This window comes from Haliotis cracherodii, unplaced genomic scaffold (genome assembly GCF_022045235.1).
Source record: "Haliotis cracherodii isolate W230 unplaced genomic scaffold, xgHalCrac1.p SCAF_18, whole genome shotgun sequence".
NCBI lineage: Eukaryota > Metazoa > Mollusca > Gastropoda > Lepetellida > Haliotidae > Haliotis > Haliotis cracherodii.
Genome location: NW_027266273.1, coordinates 8705797 through 8722764, shown reverse-complemented (window position 1 = coordinate 8722764; position 16968 = coordinate 8705797). Strand labels below are relative to the sequence as shown.

General features: G+C 45.2%; 1 protein-coding gene across 1 annotated transcript; it reads right to left on the bottom strand.

The window, feature by feature from the left end:
- Positions 1 to 7864: 7864 nt before the first annotated feature.
- On the bottom strand, positions 7865 to 16168 carry LOC139465232 (uncharacterized). The gene is made up of 4 exons (XM_071246904.1): positions 15793 to 16168; positions 14737 to 14918; positions 13617 to 13742; positions 7865 to 8082 (listed from the first exon to the last, which is right to left on the bottom strand). The coding sequence occupies exons 1-4, from the start codon at positions 16127 to 16129 to the stop codon at positions 7942 to 7944; spliced, it is 786 nt and encodes a 261-aa protein (XP_071103005.1). The 5' UTR covers positions 16130 to 16168; the 3' UTR covers positions 7865 to 7941.
- Between the last annotated feature and the right edge of the window lie 800 nt (positions 16169 to 16968).

Below are 16968 nucleotides of genomic sequence, written 5' to 3'. Positions count from 1 at the left end.
GAGTCACTGACCTTGCAACACGTAGTGTAATTTGTCTATTTACAAAACCTGACTGACATGGTCAATCAAGGAGATGGCCCAGGTCATCGGCAGAAGCGGACGAATTGTATGGCTAGTCGTGGCGTCTGCCAAGGCAGCCGCCTCACAGCGACTACACCAATGATGACGAAATTCTGTCCTTCTTCCTGCCTGTGAATGACGTAGGGGGTCTCCGCACTGGCAACAATGTCTACTCGGTCCCGGTGTGCAGTCTGTTATGTGATTACTATTATTTGTACCATTTCGACCTTTTGCAACTTGCAACAGAAAACGTGGCTTCTAAACGTGGCTTCTAAAACTTCACCTTTGAGTTTTGTCTTTCGCCGTCCACCCTGAGCTACCAAAAGGAGTGAGTGAGATGTGTTATATACATTGAATCATGCAATAGGTGGATGTGCGGAACTATGTGATACAAGGATATCAAGAGTCAGAAGCAAGTGATAAATTAATATATTGAATAATGCAATAGGTGGATATGCGGAAGTATATGATACAAGGATATCAAGAGTCAGAGGCAAGTGATAAATTAATATATTGAATCATGCAATAGGTGGATGTGCGGAAGTATATGATACAAGGATATCAAGAGTCAGAAGCAAGTGATAAATTAATATATTGAATCATGCAATAGGTGGATGTGCGGAAGTATATGATACAAGGATATCAAGAGTCAGAAGCAAGTGATAAATAATATATTGAATCATGCAATAGGTGGATGTGCGGAAGTATATGATACAAGGATATCAAGAGTCAGAAGCAAGTGATAAATAATATATTGAATCATGCAATAGGTGGATGTGCGGAACTATATGATACAAGGATATCAAGAGTCAGAAGCAAGTGATAAATAATATATTGAATCATGCAATAGGTGGATGTGCGGAACTATATGATACAAGGATATCAAGAGTCAGAAGCAAGTGATAAATTAATATATTGAATCATGCAATAGGTGGGTGTGCGGAAGTATGTGATACAAGGATATCAAGAGTCAGAAGCAAGTGATAAATTAATATATTGAATCATGCAATAGGTGGATGTGCGGAAGTATGTGATACAAGGATGTCAAGAGTCAGAAGGAAGTGATAAATTAATATACTGAATCATGCAATAGGTGGATGTGCGTAACTATGTGATTCAATGATACCAATGGTGAGTGAGTGAGTTGGGTTTTAATGCCGCTTTTAACAGTATTCCAGTTATATCACGGCTTGTCAGCTTAATGTGGGGCGTGTCAGCTTAATGTGGGAGGAAAGCCTGAAGCGATGCAGGTCTCAGACGTTTACCACTTCGGTGAAACCCACGAGAACGGATATGGTGCTGACAAACCTAGAAACATGATCGGGGCGAACCGGACTTCGAACCCATGCACAATCATAGGTTTCTGGCGTGCCCAAGGGACATAGCTCCGCACAGCGAATTGCGGCGCCTTAGACGAGTGGGCCAACCGTGCCCCCTACCATCAGAGCACATGAAACATGTACATCGGGGAGAGTCAACATCCAAACTCAATACACATTCATGAAGAAATATGATGATTATCGAACTTATGAATCAAACTTGACGTACAATATGACACGCGAAGATCCGGGTCTTCAGCAACTCATGCTTGTCGGAAGAAGCGACTAACGGGATCGCGTGGTCAGGCTCTCTGACTTGGTTGATGCAGGTCATCGTATCTCAATTGTGTGGATCGATGCTCATGATTCAATCACTGGATTGTCTGGTCCAGACTCGATTATTTACAGACCGCCTTCATATAGCTGGAATATTGCTGAGTGCGGCGTTAAACAACAAACAAAACATGTAAATATATGTTCAGAGATCAGCCAACAGAGATATACGAGGGGTTACGGGTTTTCTGTGCCGAGTGAATGAAGTATGTTGATCTCGAGCCTTTGGCGAGGGACTTACGGCATTCATTTACGAGGGACAGATAATCCGTCATTCCGAGTTTCGAGTAGGTTATTTTACATGTATATACACTCTTCAAAAAAGGAAACGCACAGGTAGATTTTAGTAAATGTATTGTACCTAATAAAGTCGATATATTTAACTTAATACCGTAGATACAAATATGAAATTGTGGAGCTCCATAGTCACACGTGGTCGTTGTACAAAGGCATTGAAAACTGTTCATTGTCATGTCACATAAGGCCACAAGGGTGCGCTGAACTCAGTATCCCGTGTGATCGCCCCGGGCAGCAATCGCGGCTCTGCATCTCCTCCACGGGCGGTCTGGTAGCCTAGTGGTTAAAGCGTTCGCTCGTCACCCTGAAGACGTGATATTGCTGGAATACTGCTAAAAGCGGCGTAAAACCATATTCACTCACTCACTCACTCACTGCATTTCCTCCGCACTGACTGGATAAGTGTACGAATTCTGTCCTGCGGAATTCTTCGCCATTCTGCTTATTACGCGATGGCCAGTTGTAGGAGTGTCTGTGGCGTGTTTTGACGTTGACGCACTCGTCGATCGAGTTCATCCCAGAAGTGTTCGATTGGGTTGAGATCTGGAGATCTCGACGGCCAGGGCAAGCCGTTGATGTTGGTATTATGAAGGTAGTCTACCGTGACACGTGCTGTGTCCCGTTGAAACAGTTCCTCTGGTGGTCAATGCTTGGAAGAAGGTGAGGTTGAAGAATTTGATTCATGTAGCGATTTGTTGTTAGATTTCTCTGAACCACAACCAAGTCAGATCTCCTGGTGTAGGATATAGCCCCGACACCATGACACTACCGCCACCGAAATTGTCGAATCCACGTACACAAACTGGGGCAACCAGCTTATTTCGACGACGAAAAACACATTGTCTTCCATCTCGCCGGTGAAGAAGAAATCGTGATCCATCGCTAAACCACACTCGTGTAGAGTTTCTCAAATTCCAAGGCTGTAAGGCATGGCACCAACGCAAACATCGCTGTCGATGGATCTGTTGCAAAACAGGAACGATAACTGGTCTTCTGGGTCGGATTCCAGCCTCGCATACATAGTTCCTGACAGTCTGGTCCCATATCCTCCTCAAACCAGGGATGCGCCCTGCACTCTCCGTAGCTGTGGCATTGCGATGACGTAGGTGGAACAGTCGAATGTAGCGATCCTGCGCAGGGGTGGTAACTCTTGGTCGACCGGTTCTCGGATGGTCTGCAGTGGAATTAACTCTGTGTATAGGTCACAAAGGCGGCAAATGGTGTTGTGGTGGACGTTGAAGTGGCGTGCAACAAGACTGCGATTCCCCTCTTTGGATACGTCCTATGGCGATGTTCCGATCGGCAGCGCTGAGTCTCGGCATTTTCGAACTTGAAAAATGTTGACAATTGAATGACAAAGTATTGGCTTATGCTTGCCTTTTTATAGCCACTACCACGAGTTACGAATGTCATAACTTGCACGTGCAAATTTGCTTTACTGTTTTCCTCCATGACATGTTTGAACACGTGTGAAAACAATGACGTTGAAGAAATTGCAAATCGACAATGGCTGCGTTATGACGCACCGTTTGTTGAATATCAGGCCACCAACATTTTCCAATAACATAATTATATCCAATTTATATACCGATTTTTTGTGTGTGGCCTGTGTCAATGAACTACATACTACCTGTGCGTTTCTCTCTTTTTTAAGAGTGTATTACTCATTGACATTTTAAGAAAGAAAATGAAGGAATAACTTAGGCAATGGAAAGGTGAAGTGAAATGGGAAATGTGTGTTTGTGTGTGTGTTTGTGTGTGTGTGTGTGTGTGTGTGTGTGTGTGTGTGTGTGTGTGTGTGTGTGTGTGTGTGTGTGTGTGTGTGTGTGTGTGTGTGTGAGACTGCTTGTACTCGTTCGAACACATACCTCACTCAGACACAGTATACTGACTCCGAGGCGACCAGTCCTTGTTTTAGCCCTTTAATGCCGGGCGCCAGGCTGGGTAACAACAAGTAGCATTCTTTTAACGTCTTTGGGTATGACGCAGCCAGGACATTACGCTCTACCACTCTCAACAATTAAGAATTGGGACGTCAGATGACTTTAAATGTGCTTAAATGCAAATGTGCAAATATCGAAGAGATCATTTTGCACTATAGTATGCGTAATATATATCGATTTTGAACGCTACACGACGCAGCAGTTATCCTGGATGATTTACAGTGAGATAACTGATGCGTAGGATTACAGTGGCAGACTTCTGCAATGCAGTTGGAACCCGGCTGAGGGCTGACGTATACTTGAGTTACTCTCTCTGTCACCTTCTCAGTCTGTGTGTGTGTATTTCTCTCTGTTTATGTCTCTCTGGCTCCCTCCCTCCCTGTCTCCCCACTCTCTCTGGCTCCCCACTCTCTCTGGCTCCCCACTCTCTCTGTCTCCCCACTCTCTCTCTCTGTCTCCCCACTCTCTCTCTCTGGCTCCCCACTCTCTCTCTCTGGCTCCCCACTCTCTCTGTCTCCCCACTCTCTCTCTCTCTCTGTCTCCCCACTCTCTCCCTCTGGCTCCCAACTCTCTCTGTCTCCCCACTCTCTCTCTCTGTCTCCCCACTCTCTCTGTCTCCCCACTCTCTCTCTCTCTGTCTCCCCACTCTCTCTGTCTCCCCACTCTCTCTGTCTCCCCACTCTCTCTCTGTGTCTCCCCACTCTCTCTCTCTGGCTCCCCACTCTCTCTGTCTCCCCACTCTCTCTGTCTCCCCACTCTCTCTCTGTGTCTCCCCACTCTCTGTGTCTCCCCACTCTCTCTCTGTGTCTCCCCACTCTCTGTGTCTCCCCACTCTCTCTGTCTCCCCACTCTCTCTCTGTCTCCCCACTCTCTCTCTCTGTCTCCCCACTCTCTCTCTCTGTCTCCCAACTCTCTCTGTCTCCCCACTCTCTCTCTCTGGCTCCCCACTCTCTCTGTCTCCCAACTCTCTCTGTCTCCCCACTCTCTCTGTCTCCCCACTCTCTCTCTGTGTCTCCCCACTCTCTCTGTCTCCCCACTCTCTCTGGCTCCCCACTCTCTCCCTGTGTCTCCCCACTCTCTCTCTGTGTCTCCCCACTCTCTCTCTCTGTCTCCCCACTCTCTGTGTCTCCCCACTCTCTCTCTGTGTCTCCCCACTCTCTCTGTCTCCCCACTCTCTCTCTCTGTCTCCCCACTCTCTCTCTGTCTCCCCGCTCTCTCTCTCTCCCCACTCTCTCTGTCTCCCCACTCTCTCTCTCTGTCTCCCCACTCTCTCTCTGTGTCTCCCAACTCCCTCTGTCTCCCCACTCTCTCTCTGTGTCTCCCAACTCCCTCTGTCTCCCAACTCTCTCTGTCTCCCAACTCCCTCTGTCTCCCCTCTCTCTCTCTCTGTCTCCCCACTCTCTCTCTGTGTCTCCCAACTCCCTCTGTCTCCCAACTCTCTCTGTCTCCCAACTCCCTCTGTCTCCACTCTCTCTCTCTCTGTCTCCCCACTCTCTCTCTCTGTCTCCCCACTCTCTCTCTGTGTCTCCCAACTCCCTCTGTCTCCCCGCTCTCTCTCCCTGTCTCCCAACTCTCTCTGTCTCCCAACTCCCTCTGTCTCCCCCCTCTCTCTCTCTGTCTCCCCACTCTCTCTCTGTGTCTCCTTCCCTGTCTGTGTGTGTGTGCGTGTCCCCCCCCCCCCCCTCTCTCTCTCTCTTTGTTATTTAACGCTGCACTCAGCAACGATGGAATCCCCACAGGATGTAATGCCTATGCTTAGGTGAAATCTCTGTAGACCAGCCCTCGTTAGTCTCTCTGGCTCCCTCCCTCCCTGTCTCCCCACTCTCTCTGGCTCCCCACTCTCTCTGGCTCCCCACTCTCTCTGTCTCCCCACTCTCTCTCTCTGTCTCCCCACTCTCTCTCTCTGGCTCCCCACTCTCTCTCTCTGTCTCCCCACTCTCTCTGTCTCCCCACTCTCTCTCTCTCTCTGTCTCCCCACTCTCTCCCTCTGGCTCCCAACTCTCTCTGTCTCCCCACTCTCTCTCTCTGTCTCCCCACTCTCTCTGTCTCCCCACTCTCTCTCTCTCTGTCTCCCCACTCTCTCTGTCTCCCCACTCTCTCTCTGTGTCTCCCCACTCTCTCTCTCTGGCTCCCCACTCTCTCTGTCTCCCCACTCTCTCTGTCTCCCCCACTCTCTCTCTCTGTCTCCCCACTCTCTCTGTCTCCCCACTCTCTCTCTGTGTCTCCCCACTCTCTGTGTCTCCCCACTCTCTCTGTCTCCCCACTCTCTCTGTGTCTCCCCACTCTCTCTCTCTGTCTCCCCACTCTCTCTCTCTGTCTCCCAACTCTCTCTGTCTCCCCACTCTCTCTCTCTGGCTCCCCACTCTCTCTGTCTCCCAACTCTCTCTGTCTCCCCACTCTCTCTGTCTCCCCACTCTCTCTCTGTGTCTCCCCACTCTCTCTGTCTCCCCACTCTCTCTGGCTCCCCACTCTCTCCCTGTGTCTCCCCACTCTCTCTCTGTGTCTCCCCACTCTCTCTCTCTGTCTCCCCACTCTCTGTGTCTCCCCACTCTCTCTCTGTGTCTCCCCACTCTCTCTGTCTCCCCACTCTCTCTCTCTGTCTCCCCACTCTCTCTCTCTGTCTCCCCACTCTCTCTCTCTCCCCACTCTCTCTGTCTCCCCACTCTCTCTCTCTGTCTCCCCACTCTCTCTCTGTGTCTCCCAACTCCCTCTGTCTCCCCACTCTCTCTCTCTGTCTCCCCACTCTCTCTCTCTGGCTCCCCACTCTCTCTGGCTCCCCACTCTCTCTCTCTGGCTCCCCACTCTCTCTCTCTGGCTCCCCACTCTCTCTGGCTCCCCACTCTCTCTCTCTGGCTCCCAACTCTCTCTGTCTCCCAACTCTCTCTGTCTCCCCACTCTCTCTCTCTGGCTCCCCACTCTCTCTCTGTGTCTCCCTACTCCCTCTGTCTCCCCACTCTCTCTCTCTCTGTCTCCCCACTCTCTCTCTCTGTCTCCCCACTCTCTCTCTGTGTCTCCCAACTCCCTCTGTCTCCCCGCTCTCTCTCCCTGTCTCCCAATTCCCTCTGTCTCCCCACTCTCTCTCTGTCTCCCCACTCTCTCTCTGTGTCTCCCAACTCCCTCTGTCTCCCCACTCTCTCTCTGTGTCTCCCAACTCCCTCTGTCTCCCAACTCTCTCTGTCTCCCAACTCCCTCTGTCTCCCCTCTCTCTCTCTCTGTCTCCCCACTCTCTCTCTGTGTCTCCCAACTCCCTCTGTCTCCCAACTCTCTCTGTCTCCCAACTCCCTCTGTCTCCACTCTCTCTCTCTCTGTCTCCCCACTCTCTCTCTCTGTCTCCCAACTCTCTCTCTCTGGCTCCCCACTCTCTCTCTGTGTCTCCCTACTCCCTCTGTCTCCCAACTCCCTCTGTCTCCCCTCTCTCTGTGTGTGTCTCCCCACTCTCTCTCTGTGTCTCCCAACTCCCTCTGTCTCCCCCCTCTCTCTCTCTGTCTCCCCACTCTCTCTCTGTGTCTCCTTCCCTGTCTGTGTGTGTGTGTGCGTGTCCCCCCCCCCCCCCCCCCCTCTCTCTCTCTCTTTGTTATTTAACGCTGCACTCAGCAACGATGGAATCCCCACAGGATGTAATGCCTATGCTTAGGTGAAATCTCTGTAGACCAGCCCTCGTTAGTCCAAACATCCCACATGCCGGACGATCACTTTACGGAACGCCTATGTATACAGACACGCCGTGATATAACTGGAATACTGTTAAAAGCGGCGTTAAACCCAAGTCACCCACTCACTATACAGACAAAGGACCATGACTCCGTACATACTGCCGTTAATTCGGACTCTTCTTTTGGGAAAGGTACTGATGTACAAACTCCAACTATTCATGCATGCATCAAAGAATACAAGTCTGAACAACAACACGTATTTAGCTTTCCGGGATGTAGCATTTTATTGCTAGTATTTCTTTACAAGGGTGTAGAGTTGAAACAGGTCATGAAGATTTACCCAAAAGGGTTACCGGTGCTACTAGGGCTACCGAACTGGATCAGGTGGTAATTGTCCGCATTGCCGACGTAGCCATTATTTTGACTTTTTGTGAGGCTCACGTTGATAGGAGGATGGCCACATAGCTGGGTGACAAGCTGAAACGAGAGAGCTGATTGGTCAGGGGACATATGTATACCTTCATCGCTATATTCGTAACACTATTGTCATAAAGGAGGTGATTAAGTAGGAGACAGATGTATGTCTTCATCGCTATATTCGTAACACTATTGTCATAAAGGAGGTGATTAAGTAGAATACAGATGTATGTCTTCATCAGTATATTCGTAACACTATTGTCATAAAGGAGGTGATTAAGTGGGAGACAGTTGTATGTCTTCATCGCTATATTCGTAACACTATTGTCATAAAGGAGGTGATTAATTAGAATACAGATGTATGTATTCATCGCTATATTCGTAACACTATTGTCATAAAGGAGGTGATTAAGTGGGAGACAGATGTATGTCTTCATCGCTATATTCGTAACACTATTGTCATAAAGGAGGTGATTAAGTGGGAGACAGATGTATGTCTTCATCGCTATATTCGTAACACTATTGTCATAAAGGAGGTGATTAATTAGAATACAGATGTATGTATTCATTGCTATATTCGTAACACTATTGTCATAAAGGAGGTGATTAAGTAGAATACAGATGTATGTCTTCATCAGTATATTCGTAACACTATTGTCATAAAGGAGGTGATTAAGTAGAATACAGATGTATGTCTTCATTGCTATATTCGTAACACTATTGTCATAAAGGAGGTGATTAAGTAGAATACAGATGTATGTCTTCATCAGTATATTCGTAACACTATTGTCATAAAGGAGGTGATTAAGTAGAATACAGATGTATGTCTTCATCGCTATATTCGTCACACTATTGTCATAAAGGAGGTGATTAAGTAGAATACAGATGTATGTCTTCATCAGTATATTCGTAACACTATTGTCATAAAGGAGGTGATTAAGTAGAATACAGATGTATGTCTTTATCGCTATATTCGTAACTCTATTGTCATAAAGGAGGTGATTAAGTAGGATACAGATGTATGTCTTCATCGCTATATTCGTAACACTATTGTCATTATGGGGTGATTAAGTAGAATACAGATGTATGTCTTTATCGCTATATTCGTAACACTATTGTCATTATGTTTTATTGTATTGTTTTTGTTTACCATGCTTTACTTATAAGAGCACGGATACAAGTGAATTTAAATCAGTGATTCTCCCTGAACTGTCCCATAATTCAATATATTCATTTATCACTTTAATTGCTTCTGACCCTTGATATCCTTGTATCACATAGTTCCGCACATCCACCTATTGCATGATTCAATATATTCATTTATCCCTTGCTTCTGACTCTTGATATTTGATATCCTTGTATCACATAGCTCCACACATCCACCTATTGCATGATTCAATATATTATTTATCACTTGATTCTGACTCTTGATATCCTTGTATCATATAGTTCCGCACATCCACCTATTGCATGATTCAATATATTATTTATCACTTGCTTCTGACTCTTGATATCCTTGTATCATATAGTTCCGCACATCCACCTATTGCATGATTCAATATATTATTTATCACTTGGTTCTGACTCTTGATATCCTTGTATCATATAGTTCCGCACATCCACCTATTGCATGATTCAATATATTATTTATCACTTGCTTCTGACTCTTGATATCCTTGTATCATATAGTTCCGCACATCCACCTATTGCATGATTCAATATATTATTTATCACTTGCTTCTGACTCTTGATATCCTTGTATCATATAGTTCCGCACATCCACCTATTGCATGATTCAATATATTATTTATCACTTGCTTCTGACTCTTGATATCCTTGTATCATATAGTTCCGCACATCCACTTATTGCATGATTCAATATATTATTTATCACTTGCTTCTGACTCTTGATATCCTTGTATCATATAGTTCCGCACATCCACCTATTGCATGATTCAATAAATTATTCATCACTTGCTTCTGACTCTTGATAACCTTGTATCATATAGTTCCGCACATCCACCTATTGCATGATTCAATATATTATTTATCACTTGATTCTGACTCTTGATATCCTTGTATCATATAGTTCTGCACATCCACCTATTGCATGATTCAATATATTATTTATCACTTGCTTCTGACTCTTGATATCCTTGTATCATATACTTCCGCACATCCAACTATTGCATGATTCAATATATTATTTATCACTTGCTTCTGACTCTTGATATCCTTGTATCATATAGTTCCGCACATCCACCTATTGCATGATTCAATATATCATTTATCACTTGCTTCTGACTCTTGATATCCTTGTATCATATAGTTCCGCACATCCACCTATTGCATGATTCAATAAATTATTCATCACTTGCTTCTGACTCTTGATAACCTTGTATCATATAGTTCCGCACATCCACCTATTGCATGATTCAATAAATTATTCATCACTTGCTTCTGACTCTTGATATCCTTGTATCACATAGTTCCGCACATCCACCTATTGCATGATTCAAATAATATATTTGAATTTATCACTTGTTTCTGTGCCTTGAAATACATGTATCGCATTTATCCGCGCATCCACGTGTTGCATGGATCGGTTTATTGTTATATGTTAAGTTTATATATGTAGGTTATTTGTAGGGATCGTCAGTAGTAGTAAATGATTGAAGCACCGGTAAAATGACAACGGAATACGAGTTACCTCCCTTGGTTGTTGCAACAAACACCACAGCATTCGTGACCATCTGTGTTATTCGGGGAGAAGCCGAACAGGCTACGGAAAGGGACGAGCGGTGACCAATGACACCACAATTTGAATGTTCGAGACTGGTTGTACCTCTGAGAGCAGCATGATGGGGAGTCGATGCCTTTTTACGACCTGACCTACATCTTATCTGCTTGCGGTCAAGATACTTGACTGAAAACACCGTATCCATTCACTCCAACACTATTCGAAGTGAACAACAGAGACAGACCTATGTCAAAAGACATTAAATCCTAAAAACCTCTGGAATTTTTTGAGTGCGCCGACATATATCGTGGGTCCTATTATCCCCGTGTTAGGGGTTTTCGGACGCTTATAAAAGAACATTTTATCTTAAAATCAAGCCACCATGTGAGTATTTACGACGTCTGTGTGACGCCACAACCCTCGTTATAAAGCGGGTGTACTCGCTATAAACATGGCCGGCCGAAAACGTATGATGTCCGAAAACATCTGAGCTGACGATACTTCTTGCTGCTGCCACCATTGACTTTTGTGATTGTAAACCTAAAACTGTGTCTCAATATAATATATTGATCATTCATTGATCTTGCGTGGTAATTTTTTGACTCCAAAGTTAGTTCTCTATACGAACCTATTTCTGGGTTAATATGTATCATGATTTAGCCAGGAACCACCCTGATAAGCAAATATACGTTATAGATCAGGAAAATATACATCCCTTTAGCACTCAATCAGTTACTAAAGTACTGTCGGAAATGGTAGAAAAATGCTTTTCTGGCTTCATTTAATAAATACGAGCCATAGGGCTATGAAAAAAGCAAATATCAAAGTAACGCAACTTGACCTAATCTAGCCTGTCCTAACTGACACTGTGATTACCCTTAAAATGTACTTTTACAGGTAATATGATGATTAACTTGGAAAATATTCGTGTGTTGTCATGCATGTATGAAACGGCCTATAACCTGAGTTGATTACCTGACACCTGTCCCGAGGTGATGACCTCACACCGACCCGTGCATTCTCACAGGTGCAAATATCACCCGTGTTGGGGGTGGTCTCAAAATATTGCTGTTGTTGTACTTAATTGACATGTGCGTTGATGGGGTAGCAATTAAGGATATATACTGGATTATATTTGCTTGGATAAATGATGGAATAGTTAAAAGCTATGAAACAGGATGTGTACTGGAAGGTTGCGGTTTTGGAATCAAGAAGTATTTGTTTTTCTATAGATGATTTCTTGAGGTAGCATCTATCTCCGCTGATGACGTATATGAATCTGTACTATCACCCAAATGTATGATAACTAGTTAAAAAAGGCTAATATCTAGCAAAGACTGCGTTGATCCACCCTTTGACATGTGTGAGTTTAAATGTTGTGTTATGTCTTGCCACGAACCGTGTACAGTCAGCCAAGATAGGCTCAACAGGGTTCAATCTTATTAAAATCAGATCTTAGTTCTCGCTACCGCTAAACAAAGATCTGAGGACATCCCATTACGGGTCACGTCAGACCGACTTTTCGCGAATTTTGACCGACCAATGGAATGAATAACAAGAAGTCGACAATACCCAATCAGAAGGCAGCTTAATCGAGCTTTACGGCACGAGTTTCGAACTGGCGACTACGCTTCGAAACATATATTGACATACACTCGATTACAAAATTCAACACTGAACAAAAGAACATTCTGGAATGGCTAATAGATGGTCTAGATTGTATGAATACAGTCATAGAGTCCATAACTGTCGTTCGGAATACCCTGTGTTTTTATTTTGAGGTTGAACGATCAAACATCACATTCCAACTGTCACTTTCATGACTTGATAAGCGATGCTCTGATTGGTCAGATGAAAGGTCGTTCTGACATGACCCGTAATGGGATGTCCTCAGATCTTTATTTCGCGGTAGCGAGAACTAAGATCTGATTTCAATGAGATTGAACAGGGTTGAACTCGCGACGTCTGACTGGCGTACGTAAGACAACGTGACCGTGTTGTGCCGCCAGTCTTGTACTTTACTGGTTTCTTATTAAGCCGAATTATCTCGATGAACTTGCGTTTCAGATGGTCTGAAGTCGACAATGTCATATATTCCTGTATGGTCGCCTTCAGACAACTCATGGTTTGGGCGACAGTATCTGGTTCCCGGGCGTTTTATTAACTCGCGTTATCCATGACTATGACACTGAGGTTGTTTAAAATGGGCAATAGCTGATGTTCCAACCAGTCTTTGGACATATCTACTCCTATAATGTCCTTATGGAAATCACCATTTTTCTTTTTCACCTCGAAAACTAGCACACATCCATCAATACGCCCCAGATCACGGGTTGAGGCGTGCATTACAATGACACGATTACCTTTACCTGATGGTACCATGGGTGTTTTTTTGTCCATCTGCCGATAGCCACGTGTAATCAGTAGAATGATTCATCGAGGTAAATGATCCGGAAACCCTGACTGTGTTATTTATGAATGGTGCGGAGATAATGTGATGTCATAGACAGGATGGAATGTTTCCCCCTGAAAACTGCTTGGTCATCGGGGGGTACTTGCTCTGCTCATAATGCTTGTACACTATACACCTAGTCACTCTGTATCAAATATCCTTTTACGTTCCGGTTTTGTTTTCGAGACCGAAATACTGCAAACCACAGGTAGGTCGATCGGTAGTTATTCGATATTTCAATAGCAACAGTCTGTGAAAAATTCTTTCCTTTTTTTAACTGCCATTTTTAACGGCATTTCCGACAGTACTTTATAAAGGCAATCATGGACAAAACGTAGTATGACGACTATGTTGTTCTCATCCTAGCATCGCAGTAGTGCTTGAACAAAAACATGTGTGTACCTCAAATCCTTGGTCGGTGCACCCCATGAAGACGCCGGCCATCCCGCGTTCGTCTTGCACAAAGAACCCGAACTCAAATGTCGCCACTGGTGTGTATTTAGGGATCTGACAGCATATGTCTGTCACCTACAACAGTAAAATAACACGTGGTGATTCCTGGTCCGAGTTGCTCCCCATGCTCGTCTTTCCATCGGGAATCCTGGGTAGAATAGGTCTACCCCTGGAGAATCCCGGGTCCCCAGCACCCCATGCTTGTCTCCCCATGGATAATCCTGCCCCCCCCCCCCCCCCCCCCCCCCCCATGTTTGTCTCCCCATGGATAATCCTGGGTCCCCACCACCCCATGCTTGTCTTACCCAGGAGAATCATGTGTCCAGCACCTCATGCTTGTCTACCCCTGGAGAATCCCGGGCCCTCAGCACCTCTTGCTTGTCTACCCCTGGAGAATCCCGGGTCCTCAGCACCTCATGCTTGTCTCCCCATGGATAATCCTGGGTCCCCAGCGACCAATGCCTGTCTTACCCTGGAGAACCCTGGGTCCCCAGCACCCAATGCCTGTTTTACCCGGTTTAGTTGTTCCCCAGCTTCCCTTGCTTATCTCCCTGTGAAGATGCTCAATGCTTGGCCCCAATTGGGTATTCCTGTGATTTTGTCACCAAAACCAGAAATAATTTAAAAAAATATTTTATACTATTAGCTTGAGGTTTTAAAAGAAAAACACCTAGCATCAATGTATGTTTTTGTGGCAGGCAATATCTTGCAACAATCTGAAGCTTAATTACTTTTTTCGATGAAAACCCAGCCATCCCTCCCACCGCGAGTGTCAAATAGTCGGTCCCCAGCCATTGTCCCAGCTTAGTGTGTGGTAAATGTCGCCAGCTCCCGGCAAATGTTAACTGTTCAGGGTGCTGTTGCACAAAGCGATCTTAGCGCTAAGGTGATCGCAACTCCCATACTTTAACATAGGCTTACTATAGTCGTAGCACTAAGATCGCTTTGTGCAAGTGGGCCCTGGTGTATGCTGGGGCCTACCATTTAGAATTATCCCTATATCAGAGAACATTGACGAGTGTATGTAGACAATGTGGTAGTGCAGCAGCAGCAGGATGTGTTGACTCACCTTTGGCCCCGCTCTCCAGCCTGCAATATCTGGGGAGGAGCAGAAGTTGAACATAAGGGCCTCCGACCTGCCAGCAATGCCATTGGGACAATTCCCAGCCTGGGAGTTGTTCACAGGAACGTGGCTATTCAGGGCCGCCAATACTTGAGTACCGTCGCATTTCGGGACAGATCCCAGGAGAGCTGAGACAATGATAACACAACTCCATAGTCGTTATTGTCTTCACGTAACCAACCTTGCAAGGAGAGATTTTGTTTGTTTGTTGTTTAACGCCGCACTCAGCAATATTGCAGCTATATGACGACGGTCTGTAAATAATGGAGTCAGGACCAGACAGTCCAGTGATTGACATCATGAGCATCGGTCCACGTAATTGGGATCGATGACATGCATCAACCAAATCAGCGAGCCTGACCACCCGATCCCTTTAGTCGCCTCTTACGACAAGCATAGTCGCCTTTTACTGCCAGCATGGGTTGCGGAAGACCTATTCTAGCCCGGATCTTAACGATTCTGCAAGGAGAGGTGAGACAATACGTCAATGACATTTCAATGTATAGAAATATACTTTTTGTATAGAAATACACTGTGTTTACTTCGAGTTTTGACATTAGATAATGATTACTTGTAAGTAATATCTCAAGTACCTATAATTAGCAAACAAACAAAAAGCAACACAAAAATAAGTTTAAACCTTGTCCCAAAAGGGTTATCAGGTTTTTATGCATTCAGAACGCACGAAGGAAACATGTTATTTCTTTTTTTCTATATTGTTTTTATAGTCATATTGGATAGGTTGGTTAGAAATTTATAATCTGAAGATGAAAGATGTAGTAAATTTATACTATCTCTTTCTGTCAATCTAAATCGAATTTTTTCATTAGTTATGAATTAAATCTGTGTTTTGTCACGCCAGCAAAGACATGCATTATTATTCAATGATATATTTCTTGCAGTAGCGTCACGACGTAGATAGGCGAGCCATGTTACAAATATCATTTCAAAACTGGTAGACAATTCAAACATAGGTTAACTAAATACTTTTCACAATCTTACTATGAAGAGACACATTCTCTGTTGTCTCTTGGGTAGAGACAGAATCAGTCAAGAAGGCGATGTTGCAGTAGTAGGTAGTGGCGTCGTCGTCAACCAGATGCGTCAAAGTAACGTCAAGGGAGCCTGATCTCCCGGAGATAGAGCCTGTGACGGTCATTCGAGACTTGAGGGTTTGGTCGACGATGGTCACCGTGGATGCCAAGACGGTGATGCGGGAGATGGCGGACTTGATCGCGCCTGCCTTCTTTCCGATCTCTAATGCAAAGATCTGCGTTATTCCCGTCACGGTGGGGCGACAGCTGAGTGACAGGGACGGCGTCTGACTGCTGCCGCACATCTCCAACTCCCCGGGGTTTACGGCGAAAGATTTGGCATTACCTGGGCAGGTGAAAGAGTGAGTGACTTTGGGTTAACGCCGCTTTCAACAGTGTTTCAGTTGTATCACGGCGTGTCAGCAAGCAGTGGGATGACAGCCAGAATTGAAGCAGGACTTACCAGTATTATGCGGGGTTGGGTATGGTGCTTTTCTATAGCCTTTTTGTTGATTTTGAAAAGGCCTTGGACTCTATAAGTATGAAATGACTTTGGTATTCTATTATGAAACTCTTATTTCAAGACATATGTAAACAAAAAATAAGTCCGCACTGTTCATATTATACATATTGGCCGCCTACGTGGTATAGTGGACAGAGCGTCTGCCCGGAGAGCAGTAGGTCTGTGTTCAACCCCGACCGCGTCAAACCAAAAGAGGTTAAAATATGGTAATTGTTGTTACCCTGCCTGGCTCTCAGTCAGGGCCTAAAACTAGGACTGGTGGCTAGTAGTCAGTAAACTGTGTCTTTCATGTTAAATTGCGGCATGGTACCTCAGCGATCACGCTCAGAACTCGCGGTATAAAACCGGACCGGACACAAGGCCGGACTAGTACAAGCAGCACACACGCGCACATACACATACAGACACAGACACACGAGCATGCGCGCCGATATATAAGTGCAATAATCTTGAGTCAGTTTCACCTCACCGCCTTCATATTATATAGTGTATATCCGTACTGATTTCGACATGGGCCGGTGGTCTACAGCCGCCCGAATAAAAACACTTGCTAACCCCCTCTGGGCAGGACCCTTATGTCTCTAGTGTTATGCATATATGTCGGATATTGCGTACGTACGT

Bases quoted from the DNA above. Each gene is read 5' to 3' on its own strand.
- LOC139465232 (XM_071246904.1), bottom strand. From the start codon at position 16,129: ATGTGCGGCAGCAGTCAGACGCCGTCCCTGTCACTCAGCTGTCGCCCC. The intron at 14,919-15,792 runs GTAAGATTGTGA...TCATTGTCTCAG, and splicing joins AGAGAATGTGTCTCTTCATA to CTCTCCTGGGATCTGTCCCG. The intron at 13,743-14,736 runs GTGAGTCAACAC...TTACTGTTGTAG, and splicing joins GCTGGAGAGCGGGGCCAAAG to GTGACAGACATATGCTGTCA.